This window comes from Marmota marmota, unplaced genomic scaffold, assembly GCF_001458135.2.
Source record: "Marmota marmota marmota unplaced genomic scaffold, marMar, whole genome shotgun sequence".
Taxonomy (NCBI): Eukaryota; Metazoa; Chordata; class Mammalia; order Rodentia; family Sciuridae; genus Marmota; species Marmota marmota.
In genome coordinates, this window is record NW_025999968.1 from 5632298 (window position 1) to 5655602 (window position 23305).

At 40.5% G+C, this 23305-nt stretch overlaps 1 protein-coding gene across 1 annotated transcript in view; it reads left to right on the forward strand.

Annotated features, from left to right (window-relative positions):
• Positions 1–18688, forward strand: part of Drd3 (dopamine receptor D3) — a 40787-nt gene extending 22099 nt beyond the window's left edge. The window contains 5 exon segments of the mRNA XM_048803281.1: positions 478–620; positions 8036–8232; positions 9319–9394; positions 12483–12827; positions 14113–18688. Coding sequence (XP_048659238.1) covers positions 478–620; positions 8036–8232; positions 9319–9394; positions 12483–12827; positions 14113–14309 — 958 coding nt within the window. The 3' untranslated portion in view covers positions 14310–18688.
• Positions 18689–23305: the final 4617 nt, after the last annotated feature.

A 23305-nucleotide genomic window follows, 5' to 3' on the forward strand; every position in this document is an offset into this window, starting at 1 on the left:
CACAAGTGGAGGCAGAAAGCAAATGGTGTATTCAAAGGGGTTAAAATTTGTATTAGGACAGGAGTAGGGATAAACATCTTCTTTGGGCATAGTCCAGTCTGGAAAAGTGTGGGAGAAGGAAAGGCACCCAGAGCAGCACCCTGAGCTTTCAGAGTGAAGGGCATGTGGCTGCCAGGCTGGTTATGCTGGGCATTGACCAGAAGCTTCCCAGCTGCTCCATATTTCTGCGTTAACATTTTTATTCTCATTCCCTTGCTTTGCTCATCTTCTCCAAAAGAATGTTCTTCATCTCTCTTACCTTGACCTTTCTACACTTTTCATCCAAACACTTTTCTAACTTTTCCAATTAAAACGTTCTTCTCCTGCCATATGTATCAATCTAATTCTTTCTCTAGTAACCTCTTTGAATTTGTCTTCTCAGCAACACTTCCCCTTCCTGTCTCAACATGCCTACCCTCTCTCCCTTCCCTTTTGCAGGTATACTGCGGTGGTCATGCCAGTTCACTATCAACATGGCACTGGGCAGAGCTCCTGCCGACGCGTGGCTCTCATGATTACAGCTGTGTGGGTACTGGCCTTTGCCGTGTCCTGTCCTCTCCTCTTTGGCTTCAATACCACAGGTGAGATTGATGGTTTCACATTCAGTATCTGAAATTCAGCACACCTGAGTGACTTTGAATGGTGGCCAACCCTGACATTTCTGATCCCTGGTCAGTGTACTTTGGAATCAATTGAGTATTCTATAGACTGCAATGCTTGGGCCTTTGTTGGGCATAAATAAAATAAATACAAAGCCAAACCTCATCAATCATTGGCATAAGGGTAAAGTTTTACCCTGATTAATGAAAAAGTCTTTGAAAAGAAATATAATTTTGAAAGGCATATCATTGTACTCATTTGAAGACATATAGCAGTAAAAACAACTAATCTATGTTAACAATTTAGGTGAGGTTCGCCTAAAGATGACAATTCATAACAGACGTATGATGTAAGTTAACATCATAAAAGTCTTGGGGTATAGTATATGTTTCTTTTAACCATTTCTGACACTTGGGAACTAGTATAGATTCCAAAATTACTGAAGTATTTTTTTTTAATATACAAAAAGTGTGGCTATGATAGTTGGCACATGATATATCTTCTACTGGATGGATGGATGGATGGATGGATGGATGAGTAGATGCATGAATGGATGGATTGGATGCATAATGTGTATATGTGAGATGTTTGAGATTTTAAGCATATGACACCATTCCAAATTGATACCTCCCATGAATCAGTGTCTTTTTTGTCTGACCCATGTCCATCTCAGCCTCAGGAAATTCATATGATGAATGAAAGCTATGACAATATAACTTGTTAAGAGATAACTGAATTAGTAGAGTTCTAGTGTTCATCTGGATTTCTTATTTTGTCCATCTGAATTGATTCATTCAATTCCTACTATGTTCCAGATTGGTGAATTTCTGGTGTACATGTACTAGTCACATAGCCAGGTGCTTATGTATATGCAGATATTATAAGTAACATAGTACATCCAAGTACAGGCAAATCCTAAAGTAAAAATAATTTTCCAAATGTCATTTCCTGGACAATGATTTAGCGGTCAGAACATATTAGGAAAATAGGTTCTGGAGTCAGAAAAGTCTAGGTTCAATCTCCAGTTCTATTTATCAGCTATGTCTCCTTAAACAAGCTACTTTCCTGAGTTCAGTTTCCTTATTGGTAATTTTGGGATAATAATACGGTGGAGTATAAACTTGAGTAAATTCAAATATAATAGATTCAGTCTGTATATTTCGTCAGAAAGTTTTCAAAATTTATTTTTACATTTGGTCCCCTACAAATAAGTCCAGTGACTTCATCTCTAAAATTATATGCTCCATATGAGCTCTATAACATATGACATATTAATATATGTAGCATTCATCTTTACTTATTACTGTTCAGGGTTATAATAAAAATCATGCATATCTTTATATGTGATTTAGGGGATTTTTCAAAGCAAATTTCAAGTCTATATAATTTTTACTTCATTCATTGATCTTAGAATCTAACCTTACATACATTATAACTTCACCATACCTCCTTCATAGAGACATTTTGGGATAAAAAAAGGATTAAATTGAGATAACATCCGTAAACATGCCAAGCATATACCACCTACTCAAAATCTTCTTTCACTGTCACTTAAAGGTTAAGTGTCCAAGTAACCAAAAAATATTTCCCTAGGTAACCCAGAATATTCACAAAATATGATTGTTATCATTTGCTATTTTGATGTTTTTTATTGATTTTTTAAAAATAAATGACAGAAGATTGCATTACATTTCTTATTACACATATGTAGAGCACAAATTTTCATATCTCTGGTTGTATAAACACAAGACATGTGCATATTGCATAATCACTGCAAAACAGCACCCCTATGCTGCTAAAGAAGTTGGCCCCAGTTGGATGTGCTGGTGCACACCTGTAATCCCAGTGACTCAGGAGACTGAAACAGAAGGATCATAGGTTCAAGGCCAGCCTCAGCTATCTAGCAAGACCCTGTTTCAAAATAAAAAATAATTTAAAAAAAAACGAGTAGGGATATGGCTCAGAAGTAGAGCACTCTTTCCATTCCCAGTGTCATGAGGAAGGAGGAGGAAAAGGGGAAGGGGAAGGAAGATGAGGAAGAAGGAGAAGAAGAAACTGACCCCACTAAAATACCCTATTTGGTGAGTGTTAAGTTTACTTTATGGATTAGTCATATAACCAAGTTACCTTCTATAACCTTGTCCCTATGCACAAATGCATTCTAAGTGGAAATTTTTACTGTGGGGAGCTCACTACCATTTCTAGACCAAGGGACTGCATACCTGTGGACCTGCCGCAAATCCCCAGCAGAGTCTATCCAGAGTCTACCCACAAGCAACTCGACTTTCTCTTACTTGTGCAGAGGCTGGTGGGGGACATCTACTCTCATAGATACACACACCCTGGGGACAGATGAAAACATCTCAGATTCTGACATTAGACACACATCCCAGTTCATGTCAGCATCTAAGTGAAGAATGATGAGCTAATTGCAGAGTTGTTGTCCAGTGAGATCATTATTGTTCCAAAAACAAAACTCAGTAAAATCTTTGCAAAAGGATTTTCAAATTTAGAATGGAGAAGGCAAAAAAGGCCTGTGACTAAGCACATGTACTCTGGTTGCTCTTGCTTCTCTCCAGATTTCTCTCTAAGTTTATTAACGACACTGCAGTAAGCCCTCCAATTATTCACATATTGTCAAAATGCCAGGTGCATTGTAAGAGCCTAATAGACAATAGCTGGTGTTATTGTTATTATTTATTTTAAAAGTTTTCTTCTTAAAAAAAAAGTTCTTTTTATTTTCTTCAAAAAAAAGTTTTTCTTTTGATATTAGAGATGGAACCTAGGGGTTCTTTCCCTCTGAGCTATATTCCCAGTCCTTTTATTTTTATTTTGAGACAGTATCTTTCTAAGTTGCCGAGAGTCTCTCTAAGTTGCTGAGACTGGCCTCAAACATGCCATCCTCCTGCCTCAGCCTCTGGAGTCTCTGGGATTACAGGCATGCATCACTGCAGCCAATTCCATGCCTCAAAATTTAATGATACATTTGCTCCAAGGAAGATCTAAACAGTGATGATTCTGCAGGCGTTTGTAGGGGAGACCAGTAGTTCTTCTTAGAACACAGTTCAGAGAATTAGTGAGCAAAACCCAAAGCAGAGAATCCCAGCCATTCTTCCCTGCCTCTATCTGACCTTTATAGCAAAACTTCATTATCTTGATAGATGTTGATTCTTCTGGCAACAAGGAAGTTCCCAAGTTCATTCAAAAGAAAGTCCAAGATAAATGACTTCTCTCAACCATTCTTTCTATTTACTCTGTGAAAAGTAGAGGGGGAAAGGACAGGATGCTGCCAATAACATCTAATCATGGAAGTAGCTGGACTTTCACTAAGAAGTGCCAGACACCTACAAAAATATATCTGGCAGAGCTCTTCTTTTAAGGACATGGGGCTGCCCCATGCTGTTGTAAATTGTTAGAGAACACAAAATAGAGAAAATTTGAACTTCAATCTTTTCCAACTCGCAGCTGCTTTTATGCTCTGAGGAAACGGCACTGGTAGGTGGGATCTGGGATCACAGACTTCCACAGCTGTGGGGCCTGGCTGACCAGTGTTGCCCCATCTCCCAGCAGAGGCCCAGCAGTCTACTGAAACATCACATCAACAGCCCTAACAACTGCAGAGCATAGTGTGTCGGTGCTAGAAGCAGCCTGAAAGATCTCTGAAGGAGTAGCTCAATCCTTTCATTTCACAGATAAGAAAAATAACTAGCATTCAAATTTCTGCTAAATCAGATGGCTATTGTGTTATAAAGAAAAAAAGAATTCTAGAATGAATAAGCAATAGATGGTGACAAGGGTTTAAGAAAACTTCAAGGAAGGAAAAACTTAAAGTTAAGAAAATCCTATCAGCTGGCTTGATTTTCCTTTCAAAAAGAAATGGAAGAGTGCTATTTATTTGATTTTGGCAATAGAACATCTCACCTGACTTTCAGAACACTGAAACCCTAGGGATGGGGCCAAGCTTGGTTGCTCAGAAGTTAAAAGAAGAATAGAAGCATACAGTTAAAAGAATAATGGCTCATCCTAAAATCAGATTCATCAGCATCTCCTGTCTTTGGAATCAAGCTAAGGTCAAATCCTGCAATGAGTTTAAGTTCATGAATCTTTTTTGTTGTTGTTGTTCTGGTACTGAGGATTGAATCCAGGGGCCCTCTGCCACTGAGATTCATCCCCAGCCCTTTTTATTATAAGTCAGCTAGTGCTTATTTTGAGACAGGGATAGTCTCCCTAAATTTCCCAGGCTGGCCTCAAACTTGCCTCTCACCTCCACCTCCAGAGTCTCTGGGATTACAGGAGTTCATCAATCTTCTTTTGGCCTTGCTATTCACATTTCTGTGGGGCTCTCAAGTTCCCAGGCTGGTCCACAAAATCCTCTTAGATCCCTTAGTAGAGCTTTCTAATGTTTTTATAAGATAGAACAGACCTTCATGCATAGTAATTGCTCTATAAAAGTTTGTCAAGTAAATAGACGACTCTTCACCATCATCCTTTCTTCCTTAAATGTTGAGCTTAGTTGAGATTGGAGATCCTTCACACCTACCTGGCCTTCCCCTTATCCTCCAGCCAATGAGTGTTTATGGCTGATATAAAATGCTCGTTTATACATTTTGCTCATTTATTCATCTTTGTGTAGTTGTTCAGTAACTGTCTGCATGGTATTGTTTGGCTTTCATCTCCTAGGAAGCCTCGGCTTCCTGGAGGGTTCCCTGCCCAGATCACCTCTTCAGGACTCAACAGAGAAGCTTTCAGAATCCCTGCTGTGTGCTGCCCCTGGCTGCCCTGCTGACAGAATCCATACCCAGGCCAGGCCTGCTAGAGGCTGGGGTGGAGCCACATTCATGGCCCCTGACTTCAGGGGCTTTCTGTGCAGCCCCAAGACCACACAGCATGGGAAAATTCCAGGAGAGGCTACAAAACTTGATCAAAGGGTGGGCGGTGGTTTACTTAACCAGGGGAGGAAGGAAGGGCTGGCAGTGCCAGTTCAGTGGTTGTCTAAGAGGGCCTGCATTGATCAGCCACCCTGAAGAAGCTATGTGCCCTCTCTTCACTTTCTCTCTCATACACACACTTTCAATATTTTAATAGGAAAATAAATGCTTGCACATGATAAAACATTCATAAGGTGTAACGACATAATACGTAAGTTTATGTAGGTCTCCCTCCTGCCCCAGATTGCTCGCTCCCTCAGCCCCCTCCCTAGAAGTAAACACTAATAATCTTGAAAGATCAGGCTTGAAACACGCACACTCACGAGTGTGTGTGTGTGTGTGTGTGTGTGTCCATTTTTACATAAATAGAAGCATCCTATACCCACTTCTGACCCTGGATTTTTAAAAGTAGTAGTTTGTAGTTCATCTATAAAATTTAGAAGTTGGGTTCCCAGGACCCAGACGAAGGCAGAGAACAGTAGAGGATAAAGTGGGGGTCAAATAGGGAATATCCAGCTCACCAAGGATGGCAGCAAAATGAATCATGGAAAAGTAGCCCTGCCACCTGCCTGGCTGCTTCTCGCAGGCAAAAAAACAGCCAAGACTCCTCATTATAGGACACATTTCAATCATGGTCAGCTGCTGACAGCAGGGAGCTGATTTCAGGAGAGGGATGTTCACTGCTTACATGGCTCCCTAGAGATTCAGAAAGACCACCAACTGATACCCCATCCCTCCTCCAACCTCATCAGACCCTGAATAATAGCAAAAGATGCCAGTTTGGTGACCACTGCCTAGGGACATAAGAGCCATTTCCTAAGGGATGCTGAAATGCTTTGGTTAAGATGATAAGGTCTTTACCTGCTTCACAGGAGAATAAAGATTCTGGTGGCAGTGTTGTTGTCATTAAAATGCCTCACTGACCACTGAGCACACTCCCGCTTGTCATTTTAATTCTTAGCTATTGTTCCCTTCCTTTCCCTGCAAATATTGTCCACTCTAAGTCTCTCTCCACATTACCACTCCAACTGATACCTTCCCTCTCAAGTTCACAAAGCTCAGGTAGGTAAACTATAGAGTAAAAGATAATAATCACTGCCATTTATTCTCATTAATTGTCACAATCACTATTCAGGAAATATTTTTATCCTTTTTTTATGGGTAGTGAAAGTGAGACTTGGTGTAGTTAGGTAAGATACCCAAGGTCACACAGTTACTGAATGTAGACATATAGGTCTCACGCCTAGGCCATCTGGCCTTTATCTACCTCAGAAGACCAAGAAGCAGAATGAAGGCCCCCATGTGTCCGTCAGTTTCTTTCTCCCAGCTCACATCAGAGGCTGTATCTCCCAAAGCCACATTTGGGTCAGGGAATTCCCAATCCTTTATGAAGATTGGGCCAAGTGTGCCAATAGTTATCAAAAACAGTGCTGGACAAAGCATAAATGAGCCATGTCACAATGGTAAAGGGAGGTGGGATGCCAGAATTACAGAAAGAACATGGAGTTTGCAGTCAGACTGGCTAGAGAAATGCATTTTTCAGGCTGTGTGGCCTTAAGCCACTTAATGAACCCATCTGAGCCTTAGTCTAACCATAGGAGCAGAGAGAGTAATGGTACCTCCCTCATATAATATTGCCATAATGATTAGGTCAGATAATGTGTTCAAGGCTCTTGGCACATCACCTGGCAGAAATCAGTTAGGTTTCCCTTTCAAGGTGGAGCCCATTTCAGGCCCTAACCTGGGTTCTGTAGGGACCTCAATATCTGCTACAGAAGAAGGCAAGCTAGAGGGACCTCCTAAAGAGAGTGGCAGGGACACTTTGGACATAAGGCAGGGACAAGGACTCTTCTGAATTTGCATTCTCCACTGTGACAATATACTTCCAATTCTCTTCCTATCCTACCCTGCCCAGTGCTAGGATGCCCTAAAAAAGCAAATGCTTGTCTTACATTCAGCCACCACCTGCCCCACATCCTGAATTCAAAAGAAGCTGCTTCCTTCCACTGATTTCAGCAGCCCACTCCTGCTTCTACATTAGGAGGCCCTTTGCTGGGGGCCACACCCCTCCTAGAGTCTCTGTCCTCCTGCTCTGCACCCCACCGCCAGACTCCAAGGCTGGATTTCCATGTGACACCACACCACCAGGAAGGGATCATTTGTCTATCTGCGCAGTTACCTTCTTCAAGGGCAGACATAGCGTCGATTCATCTTTGCAGCCCTAGTGCAGAGTGGTGCCTAGCATATAATTGTGGCTGAATTTTCTTTTTAAGTGAACTGTAAGACACTCAAAAATCGATTAGACCTCTTAGCCTCAAGGAGCTTACAACATAGTTGTCTGAGACTGCCTGTCCCTACCCTCCATTAGAAGGTGGAAGCAGTGCGGGTCACCTGGGTCCAAGCTCCGTGTTCCCTTCTGAGGTCTAACGGTTGACAAACTGTTAGCTTTCCCCTTCTCTCACCCACAGGGGACCCCAGCGTCTGCTCCATCTCCAACCCTGATTTCGTCATCTACTCTTCAGTGGTGTCCTTCTATGTGCCCTTTGGGGTGACTGTCCTCGTCTATGCCAGAATCTATGTGGTGTTGAGACAAAGGAGACGAAAACGGATCCTCACTCGACAGAACAGTCAGTGCATCAGTGTCAGGCCCGGCTTCCCTCGACAAGTGAGCACCCTGGAGGGGGCAGAGGGTGGCAACATCAATCCCGGGCTTCCAGCCTGTCCTGCCACATGGGAGACAGAGATCTGGTACCACCTTCCAACCCATTGGTATTATCTATGCTTTGAAGGTAGCAAATTCAATCTCAAGCGTGCACTAACGGGCTCTGCTAGAACTCATTTTCTTGGCAAGATAATAGGAGAGTTTCTGGCTCCTTCTGCTTCCCTTCAGAGCCTTTTGTTTCCTCTAAAGGGCCAGCAGTTCAGATGTCCAATAAGGATTAAGGATTTATTTTATATTTTATTTTGCTGTTTTTGGTTGCAGGGCTGGGATGGAGTAGGGTTTCAGAGTTTAGTGTGGCACTTGTACAATGCACTGCTGGTGGGTTCCCAGAACCAACTTTTTGTTCAAATCACTCAATCTAAGAATCACTGGGGTCTCTTGAAATCTTTTTTTCCTTCCTGATCTGCCTAAGGCACTGACTAATTGGTGGAATGATTTGGGTCTTTCTAGGCTATAAAGAAAGGTTTTTGCATCAGTACTGATCTGCAATTGTATGGATTTTAAATTCTGCTAATTCCAGTGCCTGGCACATGGTAGCTTAGCACAAGTTACTCACTGAATGAATGAACTAATACCAATTGCTTATAATCTACTAGGGAAGGGATCATGGGAATGTTATGTGCCCTCTGTCTTCATGGAGCTTTGGATCTAACAAATAAAGCTCACTTCCACCCAAAACCAATGAACAGCTCAGAACTGAGCGGGATGTTTGCCAAATGTGAGGTGAAGCCAATTAAGCATCCAGGTATAAAATGCTGTGGAGATCATGAAAAGAGAAAGACAAAAATTCTCAGGAAAAAAACTTCTTAGACACAGTAGAACTGAGATTAATCTTAAAGGCAGAACCAATTTGGATGTCTAGATCAATTTCTGATGACCTAAGTGAAAGTCTGACTCTCAAAGTTGAAGTCCCAAGGATATGAATATGTTGCATTGAAAGCAATGTCAGGCTGCATGATTATATATGACAGGGCTCAACTATGCAAAGCTCAGCCCAGAACTGACTGCCTCTCCTTCAACTTACCCTAGTCTTCCTGTCTGCGGCTACACCCTACTCCGCAGTTTTCAATAAGGTCCAGGTTTCCATCAGATACCACAGGAAAAATGGTAAGTAGGCCATGATGTGTATCATAGGAAAAGAATAAGATGCTGATTTGTCTTGATTCCACTCCCATTTCAACATGTAATCTAGTCCTGATTCCACACATATATTTGCACTACCTGACAAAATCTGAGAGTCATGATTTAAGCTTCTGAATGGGATTCACCAAATAATATTCAGAAAGCATGTGACTGTTGGACTAGATCCCAATGACTAAAGCCAATGACTGTTAGATGTGGTTTGAAGATGCCACAGCCACTTGCATTAGAGCAAACAGGATGTCAATGAAACACATGTGAACAGAACCTAAGAAAGCAGGGAGAGGAGACTTTCAAGTGTCATATTTGCCATTGAACATGAAGAAGACCAAGAAAATTTTATGGTCACCTGAGCATTCTCCTTCTAATTCAAGCCAGCCTGCCTCCCTATCTCCCAGAATCAGAATGGAGCCTGGAGGTGTTCAATATAAGTTCAGTATTCCTCTCCCTGAACTCCACATTAGGGATAAAATGTCAGAAATCCATAAAGGTTTGAATCTTGTCCAGTCTCTTTATAGTTAATTAACCACTTTTTACACAGGTCTTATGTAGCAATTAGAGACTCTTGTTGTAAATCATGAAAAATAGTTAAGCAGCTTAAAGTTGCCCATTGTAAATCCAAGGTCTGAGGAGCCTTCAAGGCCAAAAGAGATGTGTTGACTACAAAGGTGAGATTGAAAAGCAGAGCAGCTTCATTGCCAGAAGTGTGAAGAATTAGGCTCTGTCCTGCCATCTGGAATTGGAGATCTCTGCCAGCCATACACAGGAATCCAGTGTTTTCCTCAGATCAGGGAGGTAGTAAGAAGGATTTGCAGAGAGAGCTGAAAAATACTCACCAACATAATATCTTGGAAGAATCACTTTTTTCCAATGTTCTCTAGTTCTAGATTTCATAGGTATTTCCAAGATTTTGATGCCATACCCCTGGTATCAAGAACAATGCATTAGCTGGCACAGTGGCACATACCTATAATCCCAGCAGCTCAGAAGCTGAGGCAGGAGGATTTCAAGTTCAAAGCCAGCTTCAGCAAAAGCAAGGCACTAAGCAACTCAGTGAGACCATGTCTCTAAACAAAATACAAAATAGGGCTGGGGATGTGACTCAGTAGTCAAAAAAAAAAAAAGAACACTACATTAGAAGTTAAATATTGCTATTATAAAAGATCAATACATGCCAGCTTTATCATAAGTGTAATCTTGATTATAAATTATCAAAATATAATATGCTCATATTAATTAGCAGGAAATTCCATCAACATGAAAAACAGAAATTTTTTGTTTTTTGTTTTGCAGGGGTGGGGTTGGTTTGGGGGTTTTGTTTTATTTTGTGTTTTAGGGGGCAATACTGGGGATTGAACCCAGGGGTACCTTACCACTGAACTACATTCTCAAGCCTTTCATTTTTATTTTAAGACAGTCTTCCTAACTTCCCCAGAGTGACTTTGAACTTGCATTTCTCCTGCCCTTAATATCCCAGGTCACTGGGATTATAGGCATGTGCCATCCCTCCCAGCTTAAAGCCAAAAGCTTTAAAAGTATATATTCTCCTAGAATTACTTTTTGCTAAGCAGTTTTTAAAACACTAGATCACCTTGATGACCCCCTTGCATTTACTCAGTGTTTATGAGTATGATTTCTTGAACTAAGTAGAGAAAAGCAAAGGATTAGGGGGACCAACACTGACCATTTATGTAGAAAGGAAATGTTATCAGAAAACTGGTCAGGCAGCTCAGAGACTCAGTAAGATGTCTGAAGAAGAGCTCCTAAAGATGTTGTTCATTATCAGGAATAATCTGGTTAGAAGACCTCACACATAGGACATTGAATATCACCACTGTTAGAGGAATCCTGAAGTCTCCCTGCTTCACTAGTTCCAGTTCAAAGCCACAGGTCTGAAATCTATGATTGCCCAAGTTTGGTTCATGTACCAGAGCTCTAGCTGCCTGGCAAGACTGGAGAGAGGACATGTAGTGAATAGTTGGCTTTATGGTAATGAGAGTTGGGTACTCCTGCCTGCTATTCAGGGTTGACACAAATGTCTGATTCTTCAAACATAAAAAGAAGTTATGATATTGAGCACAATATTCAAACTGCCCTCCCCCTGGCAAAATACCGGAAAAAAATAACATTCTGTTTTCTACTCTCAGAGGCCACTCATCTTAAACCCATTTTTCCCAGTTTGTTTTTGGTTTTATAAATGAGGCTCAGAGATATCAAATTAACTTACTAAAGAATATCTACTAAGTGAGAAATATGAGATGAAAATCCTTGGTTTTTTTTTTTTCCTTTTCTTATTTTTTTAAACTTTCTATTATGGAAAATTTTATTAAAAAAGTAGAAAGACAAATATAACAAACTCTGTAGTCACAATCAACCACCTTCAGCAATTATCAACTTGTGGTCAATCTTGCAAATCTGTGCTCCCTCCTACGTTTGCACACCCTCCCTGGGCTATTGTGAAGCAAATCTCAAATACATTATTTTAACTGAAAATATTTATGTAAGAACCTCTAAAGGATATGGACTCATTTACAAAGCACATTATCCCAATACCACATGACACCAAAAAAATTAATAATAGTTCTCTAATACCATTAAGTGTACAGTCAATGTTCAAATTTCCCCAGTTGTCTTATACATTTTTTGTTTATTTGAATCATAATTCAAATAAGGCCCATAATTTGCAATTGGTTAAATGTTGTTATTGTTCTTGTTACAAAAATGTTGAAGAAAACGAATCATTTCTCTTGTAGAGTTCCCACATTCCATGTTTTGCTGCCTATATTCCAGTTGGGTCACTTACTGTATTCCTCTGTATAATCTGCTCATTCTTACTCAAAAGGGCCAGACTACAATCTTCTGCTACCCTCCTCAAGGGATTGCTGTGATCCTCCAATGTTCTATATGTGGGAGGCGGCTTTTGAGTTGTAAAGTCAAAAGCAAATTCCATTTCCCTTAACTTGCCATGGTCCTGCCCACTCTCTCAGATAGTCCTTCTGTGACTTTCATAAATGATGCCCTCTTCTTCCTTCTTCACATTTTCTGTCGCCTTCTGGAATATACAGAAGCTAAGTAATATTCTCAGAAATTTCAAAACCCTCTCTTTTCACACCTGCAGCCCCTCTCTCCTGGCCAGGCACACTCGGAGCTGAAGCGCTACTATAGCATCTGCCAAGATACTGCCTTGAGGCAACCAGGCTTCCAAGAAGAAGGAGAGTTGAAAAAGGAGGAGATGACGCGGAACTCCCTCAGCCCCACTATGGCACCCAAGCTCAGCTTAGAAGTTCGAAAACTCAGTAATGGCAGGTTATCAACATCCCTGAAGCTAGGACCCCTGCAACCTCGGGCAGTGCCACTTCGAGAAAAGAAGGCAACTCAGATGGTAGTCATTGTACTTGGTAAGTGTAAGTTGGTGAGTGTTGGGTTGGGCTAGATTAGATTGGGTTAGGTTTAGTTAGTTGGAGTTGGTGGTAGGTGCTAGAGTAGCCACATTTGACAAAAAATGGAAATTCAATGATTATAATTTTATAAAATGGTTATAATACAATTAAAAACACTTTTGTATAAATATTAACACTGGTGGAAATTCAAAAGAAATTTATGAAGCTGAACAAGCTACCTAATTGAGTTATATTTTGCTGTCATGTGGAATTATAATGTATAAATCAAATAATAATGAAATAAAAGGATCTGAGACATGTTGGATATTTAACAAATGCTTACTTATTTTTAAATATTAAATTAAAAAATAGGGATGCAAAACACTTTGTCATTTGTATGGTAAGATAACATCTAGATTATTTTAATGCAAAGAAAAAAAACTGAAAAGAAATTCAGAGAAAAGTCAAAAGTGATTATCTTTGAGTGGTAGGTGGTAATTTTTCTTCTATTTTTCTGTATTTACCAAGTTTTCCATTATGTATATAATCAAGGCTAATTTTATGGTAGAAAAAGTATAAACTTTATTTAAATAATGAAGTTAAAAATTGCTAAGTCACAAGTGCCATGTAGATTAATGAAAGCAATTCAGCCTGTTCAGAGTTACTGACAAAACCCAATGAAGGACTTGACTAGAACCCCCACAAGGTCCTCTCCCCCACAGCAGGAACCGTGACAACCACATCTTTAGTCTTTGTATGAGAGCCTAAGATCATGTCTCACATATGTAGACACCGAATAAATGTCTGAATTGAATTGAGAAGGAGAAAAGACTAGTTCAGAATTACCTAACTACCAAACTAAAAATTGGTCTAGTAACATACGCCTGGGGTGAATCAAAGGCATTAGCAGTTTTCTCATCTTAAAAAGTGGCACAGCTGGCATAGTGGTGCACACCTGTAATCCCAGCGTCTTGGAAGGCTGAGGCAGGAGGATCACAAGTTCAAAGCCAGCCTCAGCAAAAGTGAGGTGCTAAGCAACTCAGTGAGACCCTGTCTCTAAATAAAACACAAAATAGGGCTGGAGATGTGGCTCAGTGGCTGAATACTCCCCAAGTTCAATCCCTAGTACAAAAAAAAAAAAAAAAAAGAAGAAAGAAAGAAAAAAAAAAGTGGCTAATTGCAGATGGTTATCTAAAACTTTTAGTATAGTAGCTTCATAAAGCAGATACTCAGAAGTCATTTTCATGTTATAATAAAGGGGAAGCAAAATCCTTACCCACTCTTTCTTTCTTTGCAATCTTAGGAGCCTTCATCGTCTGCTGGCTGCCCTTCTTCTTGACCCATGTTCTCAATACCCACTGCCAAGCTTGCCACGTGTCCCCAGAGCTCTACAGTGCCACAACATGGCTAGGTTATATGAATAGCGCCCTTAACCCTGTGATCTACACCACCTTCAATGCAGAGTTCCGCAAAGCCTTCCTCAAGATCCTGTCTTGCTGAAAAAGAGGTGGCAGCACTCCCTGTATCCACCTCCAACCACCAGGCTGTTGGACCCCTGACCAGAGCCTGCTCAGAAAGACCATGCATTGTCCTCTGGCATGTGGTAGAAGGAAGATTGCTGGAATAGGGTGTCCCTGCATGGCAGGTGTAACCAACTGCTTCCTCCAAAATAGAATGTTCTACCTCCCCAGCTAACATCTGATTTCCTTCTGACAATCTTTAAATGGTTGAAAGCCCCTAAGTGATGAGCAATAATTCATAGAAGTTGATAAAGCATGACTCTACACAGACACACTGTTGTCATTGGAGGCCTGATTCATCGCAGTGAAGGAAAAATGAACAGATTTCATCCTTCTCAACTTGCCAGGGGTCCTTGAAATCTCAGCCAGTAAACCATCTTGCGGAATAGCCCATCTCTCTTCTTTCAGACCTCTAATTAACTGTCAGTTCAAATAACCTTGTACTTCTGTGTACTTTTCCCTCTTGGTTGCTTTTTTCCTCTACAGTATCCTGAAATTTGAAAGGCAAGGCCAGTGCTTCTACCTCTCTGTAGATTCTAATTGGCTACGTTTGATGAGGCAAATTCCTCACTACAAAGGAGAGACACTGTCCCACATTGGGACCTGGGCTTTGTTTCAACCTTGCTATCCTTGTATCCTTATATTTTAGTTCTAAGAAGCTCTTTGACTCTATTCCCTTCTTCTCTGGGCAATCTCAACATCTCAACATCCAGAGTCATTCAAGATGGGTATGTCCATGAAAGGAATGACAGTTCCCACTGTAGTGACACTGTTGAACTTGGTGGTTCTGAACATGCTTTAGACATACTTTCCATAACACCAGAAGGTTCCTAGCTAGGGCACCTCCATCTGCTGCTTTACAGAGATGCAATAATTTCAGACCCTGTGACTTACTAAGGAGTGAGTGTATGTGAAGTGACAGTCATCTCCCAGGTTTTGAACAAATATCAATGACCAACACAGCTCCTATCCTCAAGGAGCTCACTACCTGCTCCTGTGTTTGCTCATTTATTAATAAGCCTAAGGGTGTTAGGAAGTCACCTAGACTGCCAGAGGACCTCAGAACCCAGGGTACTGGGCAGGGTGGCTGTCCAAAGTCATGATACAGATAGTCTTTGAAAACTCCTAGTGCAGATCCTAAACATCATCAATCTAACAACTGAGATAAAAAAAAAAGTATAAGAGAAATAATTTGTAAATGTCATTTAAAATTGCATTTAGAAGGAACTATTTATAATCTCACCTACAGAAGCAATTTTTATTGATTGTAGACTCAAGATAAAATTTATGGATAATTTATGAAATATTATCATCCTGAACTTTGATAAATTTACCTTTAAGAGGTATTAGTGGGGCTAGGGTTGTGGCTTAGCAGTAGAGCACTCACCTAACATATGCGAGGCCCTGGGTTCCATTCCATCCTTAGCACCACATAAAAATAAATAAATAAAGGTATTGTTTCCAACTACAACTGAAAAATAAATTTAAAAAAAAGAAAAAGAAGTATATAGGCATGACAGATTCCTGTTGCAATACTATTAAAATTTTAAAGTGCACAAGAACTTGACAGGGAATCCAAGGCCTCCCTTACTCCATCTTCTTCCTCTAACCCTGAAGTTTATAACAAGGAAATAGATATGCCTCTAGTAAGTTAGTTACCTGTTACTCGGGAATGCTTTTAATTCTAGCATTTTAAAAATGTTATTATCTATAATAATGCTTATACTGTCACTTGGTAAGAAAATTGTGTCTGCTCACTCATTCTTGTACCTGGTGTCAGCTAGAGAGCAACAGGAAGAGGCTTCATTTCTGAGGACCTTCCACAGGTCTGTTCAGGTGGTGGCTGAGCTGATGATGCCACCTTTTGCAGAAAATCTCCACATCTTGTTGGCCTGCCCCCCATGTGGACAACCCACACTGTAGAACATCCACTACTGTTTTGTTTACTTCTCTCTGAGCTACCCTGGGTTTCAACAAATGCAGGATTAAATTTGAGTTCTATCTTTTCTCTGAAAGAAAGGGAAAGGCTAGTTGAATGCCCACGGCCTCAGAGATGGTTGACATTAATGGTTCAGAGTCTTTGGGTCCAAAACCAAGGGAGGTCAGAAAAGAGATTTGTTTTTGTGAATGCTTGGGTCAGAACTAAACAGAGAGGCAGAAAGGTTAAGAGATTCACTCAGAACTGGTCGTTTCCTGGATGTCCTAACTCCCAGCTATGTGCTCTGATCATTTGGTATCTGCTGACATTAGAAAACTGAAAAAGCTTAATTTGAATCAATACACAGAGAGCAGAGAGGGCATGACAGGCAATTAACTTGATTCCTCCATTCTACCTAATTGTCTACTCATCAGCTTAGGAAGGGAGTGAGTTTCCATGACTACCTCCTGACACAAAGACTCACTGCAGGTGATGCCAGTGTCAGCTCTGCTCTGCAGCACACTGGCAGAGACAGAACCGAGAGTCCATGAAAAACACAAGGCCTGGGACCTCTTGCTTCCCCCAACCTCAATTAATCACCCCACCCCTGTGACTGTGCATTGAGTCCCTGCTTTGTATAGAATCTTCTGGGTATGGGGAGGAGAGGCTGACAGCCTCTGAGGGTAACTGTTCCCCAGACATGGAGCTGGGCTGAGCCCAAGATGGCTCTGACCACCTTATGTAAAAAATGGTGGGCAGACAGTCAAAGGCTGGAGTTCTGGTGCTAGTACAGATAAGTGACCTTGGGCAAGTGTTTCCAACCTCTCTGAGCCATTTTCCCCATGAGGAAAATGGGGATCCAAAGACCTGGCCTTTCTTACTAGAATGTTTGAAGATTAGATAAAATCACAAATTCACGTTGTTTCCATTTCTTCCTGTTGCTATGACAAAATACCACAGATTGGGTAATTTATCAGTATCAGAGATGTATTTACTCAGAGTTCTGGAGGCTAGAAAGTCCAAAATCAAAGCACCAGAAGGTTGATGTCTGGCAAGAGCCAGGTCTCTTCTTCTGAGGGTATCTTATGACTGCATCCTCCAGATGGGCAAATGCTGTGGCATTTGTAGACAAAATGCCTAGGGCAAAAGTAGGCCTAGCCAGTTCTTCTCTGATCCTTTTATAAGGCACTAATCCCACAAATGAGGTCAAAGCCCTCATGACCTACTCATCTATCTCCTCAAGATTTCACCTCTTAATATGCTGCACTGGAGATTAACTTTCAATGTGAATTTTGCAGGGGACAAAAGCATTTAAACCATAGCAGAAGTGCTTTGTCAACTGTAAAGTCCTAACAAATGCATAAGATTATTATTATCGTTGCTGTTATTTTTCCCCCTAAGCAGCTATTGTTGTCACACCTATCTGGTTCGGTCTACTCAGAACCTCTTTCTCAAGTTATTTGGCACAATCTTTTTGCGCCTCACCCGCCTTGTGAAATCAGATTTTTCTCTTGTCTTTTATTCCCTAAATGCACCCAGGATACTCCAACTTTGTAAGCTAATTGCTAGACAGAGGAATAGCACCTAAGAGGACACCCTTTCCTGTTTATATGTCACGTGCCCTAGTATGTTATGATCTAACACCCAGGTTGACAATGGCAGACACTTGCCTGCTGAAGGCTACTTGTGTCCTCTGTTTTGCAAGACATCTTTTTGTCCCTTATGATGTCTGAACCTGACAACCCTTCCTCTCACTTCACCTCTTCCTGCCTGGGGGAATGATCTTGGATATGGTGTGTTAGTTTCCTAGGGCTGCCCTAACAAGCTACCCCAAACCAGGAGACTTAAAACAACAGGAATTCCTTTCTCAGTTCTGGAAGCTAGAAGTTTCAGAGGCCATGCTTCCCCTGAGGTTCTTGGGAAGGACCTTCCCTTGCATCTTTCAGCTTCTGGTGATGGTTGGCAACTCTTGTTGTCTTATTGTCCCTTGGTTTGTGGCAGCCCAACTCCAGTCTCTGCCTCGTTTTCACACTGGGGCCCACCCTGATCCAACATGAACTTATCTTAATTCTATCTCTAAAGACTATTCCAACAATAGGATTACATTTATAAGTTCTGCAGTTTTGTACTAACTTACCTTTTGGGGGACAAAATTCAACCCATAAAAATATGGTGAGAGTGGTCTGGAACACAAGAGGATATGGAATTTGGAGAACTTGGAAAAATATTCAAAAGTTATATCATTCGGAAGGCAAGAGGCCAGATTCCAGCCTTGGCACATAGTTCCTTTAGTGGTCTGGGTCTATAAACTTCCTGGAGCTTAACTTCCTTATCAGTGAAAGTGTTAAGTCTGCATTCCTAAGACTATGCTGACAAGCTAAAAATAATTCCAGAAGGATATAAATTATCTTCAAAGCCCTAAAACCCTGTAAACATGGTTATCAATAAAAGTCAAAGCTGCTCAAAAACAAGTCTTTTTCTTTTCTACATCTTACACAAGGAATTCAATTATAAGCTCACTGAGGATGGGGAAAGCTAAATGGAAATATCACCTATGTATCCTACTCCATGCACAACACTCCAGACTGACTGAAGGTGACAGAGTTTTTTCCCTTTAAGAAAAATTAATATAATTGAGTCTTACATTTTAAGAAAAATTAATATAATTGAGTCTTACATTATGCTTGAGCAGATTCCATAATTCTCCATACTAAGGACCCTTAAAAGGCTTGTAATTTATCACAACCTATAATCACAGGATCTAAGAGATGAAAAGGACTTGAGACTAGTTCCCAAGTCATAGCAGAAATTCCCTCGAACACTTTTGACTTATGATCATCTAACTGTATTGAGACACTCGCTCATTCTTCCCAAGAAATGTGACAGGTTGCCCTTTAGAAATTCCTCCCCCTTACTTAATCTGAAATCTGCCTCCTTATAGAATCTATCCTTTGTTCCCATTCTCCCCTCCAACACAGAAACCTTTCCATCTTCCCCATGACGGCCTTTGTGGGATTAAGACAGTTCTCAAAGTTTTAATTCCTTTCTCTCTACTTCAAGTAAAATTTTCTTACACTATTCATCTTGGTTGCTTTCCTCATTTATGAGTTTCTCTTAAAGACCCCAAATAGAATTTAATTCTCTAAATGCTGTTCAACCGGTTTAGGATTCATTATTCCCCATGATTAGATAATCAATTTTTAATGACCCAACTCCACTTGCTTGACTTTTTAGGGCTCATATAGAAACTCTGAAGAAGGGGTTTGCCTACAGAATGGAGAATTTTAATGGATATGACTTAGGGATCAACACTTATAGGACAGAGAAGGAAGTAGGAGTCAGCAGTTGAACTGTGATGCGAGTCACACCAAAACCTCAAACAATCACTAGGGAGCTGGGGGAGGGGGTGTGAATACAGCATTTATGGCCACAGCCAGTTATTGGATGAGAGCTTCTACTTGGCCTCCTCACTACACTAGTTCTTGATCCACAAGCCAAGCAAACAATGGAGATTTTACCAACTACCACATATGTCCATTCCAATTATAAATTAGAATGTATAATATTTGGGAATGAATGAATCAACCCACTGTGAGTCATTATTAGACCAGTATTACATTTACTACCTGGCTTCTGTATGAACCCAATATAACAGTGGGACCATGATGACACTTTGTCCCTAACAAATACAGTCTCTGAGCTGGAAATTCCCATGTAGAAAGTTTACTAGAACTTTAGGATCAACAGGATTAACACCTATGTAGGATAAAGGAAGATTGGGCAGATAAGAAGTAGAACTCTGAAACAGAAAAAAAAAAAAAGTGGAACTCTGTTATAATAAAGGCTTCAGTAGGTCCCAGAGGGGCCTCTACGTCTGAGATGGCCCTTCAGACTTGTCCATGCTTTAAGCATTTAAACCAGGCTTTTCTATGCCCATATTGATCAATTCTAGAAAGCAGCGATCTCTAAGGAGATGGTGCAAACTAATGGTGATAGCTCTCTTCAGCTGAAGTTCAGTCCTAGAGAGGGACTCAGCAGAGAACCATTGGCCACTGGCCACAATACTCCCTGCCACTGGAGAAACAACTGCTTTGGTCTTAAAGGGAGACTCTAGGTAGTAGACCATGATATCCACTACATGGCACAACTAAAACTCTCAGCTATTCTGCTAAATCATGCCTTGCTCATCTTGAAGTTTTACAGTAGATTTTTGAGCCAATGCTGCATCTTATTTTGAAAGCTATTCAACTTGTTGGTTTTATTCTAGCATTCCAGCCTGCTAAGTCCCTTCAAATTTTAATTCTGATATCTACTGTCTTAGATTTCCCTCAAGATTTGAATTATCTTCAAAGGAAAGAAGACATTAAAGGAAATGTTGTCATGTACTAATAAAACACTGAGGCCAGGATCCTCACAGTCACAGTTGTATGATATTTGCAGGACACGCACACACTATCACTGCTCTCCCAGCCACCCACAAATGCACTTTAGATTATTATTATTACTATTATCATCATTATTAGTAGTATTATCTGTTCCACTAGTTACCTTCATATTAATGACAATATGAAAAAAATTCATAAAATATTTTATTGAATTAAAATATATGATTGTATCAGTTAGACTGTCTTTGCCCCAAATTAAAAAAAAAAAAATTCCTGACTTGAATTGTCTTAAACAGTGAGAATGTTTATTACTGTTAAAGAAGAAGTCTGAAGGTGGAATGAGCTTCAGACTGGTAGTTTCAATAGAAGTTTAGCAATGTAGTTGTGGATTCACACTCTTTTCATCATTCCTCCTGTCTGATAGCCTCAGAGGATTACTTTGCTCTCAAGCTGGTTTCCCACTGCCCCCCAACTCCACGGGTACAAGGTTTTGATGGGGCAGTTGCAAAAGATAAACAAAACCAGAAATATATTAATCTGCAACCCTTCTTCAACTCCCATTCTGTTCAAATTTTAGATAATTCCACTAAAATTTATTAATTGCTTGGTATGAGCAGATTTCTTATGGAACTGGAAGATGGAACTCAGCTTGACTTCCTTAGGGGACCTGGGGAAAATGAAAGCCAACTTCCAGATGCAGGAGTCAGAGGAAAGGGACACCAGGCTCTAGCCCTTTGATTTTGAAAGGAAGCTGAAGAGAGAACTGAAGTCCCACACAGGTGAGAAAGCAAGAAAACACATACCGTTGGGAAGTGGATTTAAATTTCTAGAGCTAGAAGAATTCATTGCTATGAACTTGTAATCATATTGAGCCTTTATCAATAATCTGTTGGCATTAATAGCAAATAAGAGAGGTGCCTGAAGGCCGACGACTTTTCTTAAAAGGGAACAGATTAGATTCTAGACACTAGAGATCAGTAAGCAAGTCCTGGCATCCATTCTACTGCAAAAGGCTAATTTAAGCCTCAACCACTCACGGTATTACACTCACTGTGCCAGGATGGATTGCTATTGTGATTCAATCCTGGTTAGTAAGACAAGAGGGAAGTCTGCTAGGGCTATCAGGCAAAGAAACTCAGTGGGAGGAAGAGTGCTTCTGCTGTTGTAGACATTCAGTTCTTCTAGTTCTCAAAGCTTACATCCATTTCCAGGGGTTGCATTTTTTTCTTGCCTTCTCACCTGTGTGGGACTTCAATTCTCATTACACCTTCCTTTCAAAAGTCTAGCCTTGTGTCCCTTTCCTCTGGCTCCTGAATGTGGAAGTTGGCTTTTATTTTCCCCAGTTCCTCTAAGGGAATCAAGCTGAGTTCCATCTTCCATTTCCATAAGAAATCTGCTCACACTAAGCAATCAATGAATTTTAGTGGAATTTTCTAAGATTTGAGCAGAGTGGGAGGTGAAGGGGGTTGCAGATCACCTGATTCCTGATTTTCTCTCTCTTGTGCCTGCTTATCATCACCTTTCCCTCAAATTTGTCCTCAGGGCTCCTAAATCTTTGCTTGATGCCCAGACTCTGGGGATCTCCATCCCCTTCCCAACAGGGCTAACATCAGTGTATACTTTCCCCTCAAACATGCTACCTCTCTAAGAGAACTACCATTTTCTCCATCTTGTCAAAACTACTTTTTGTACCTTGGGGAAAAACAGAAGCAAAATGAACAGAGAGGTAAGAATTACTCAACTTCTCTTAACATTGCCATACTTACCCCCAAAGCAAATTGTTCTGTGTTTGTGCTTCTCCGTACTCTAAGTAAAGCAGCTGTTAGCAGTTTTTGTAGAGCTCAGCTCATATCTACTTCATCCTCCTTTATTCTGTTCTTGAAGGTTCATGAGTCTTTTGTGTTCAAGCTTATCTATAACCCCCTCCCTCTGCCTTTTGTTCATGTCCTTTTCAAAGCCTGAGTTATGCAGAGCTCCCTGTTCAACCACCTCTCTCTCTTTTTTTAAAATCTAACTCCCCCTTTATCACTGGAATTATTTCCTATTATATTATAACCAGGAGTTTATTGTTTAAATCTCCCACCTCTCCCAAGTCATATTCTTTTCTAAAGTCTCACATCACAGAATCACACCTGTGGTAAATACTCTTTTGAAGTGAAGAGTTAATTTGTAATGCAAATAATTACTTCTTTATTTATCTCATTTTCAAGTAAGAATTCTCACATATCAAATTTTCATAAAGATAAATTGAGGGCAAATTATTTCACACATTTTCCTTCTCTGTCACTTACTCTCCTTCCCCCTCCCACTTTCCTTCTGTCCTTTTCACCTCTAGTTGTCTCCTGCCTCCTTCCAGAATTGGTGTAAACCCCCTGGGTTTCTCTCTGCTTTTATTGAACTGAAATACTTTATTTTCCTGTATTGGAGCAAACCTTTTTTTTTTTTTTGTACCAGGCAAAGCCACCTACCTCCTGCTTCCAGGAAAAAAAAGAAAAAAAAAATCCTTGAGTGGAGGAAATTGGCTGTATCTGTAAGCCCTGATAGCTGAAGATTTCCATTTCTTAACTATCCTGCTTTTATCAAGTTTGGTTAAATCCACCTTCTGCGGTCAACAAACTTTAAGGGGTAAATTTCTCCATGAAATAGGTTCCTCAGACAATAAAATGAGGACAG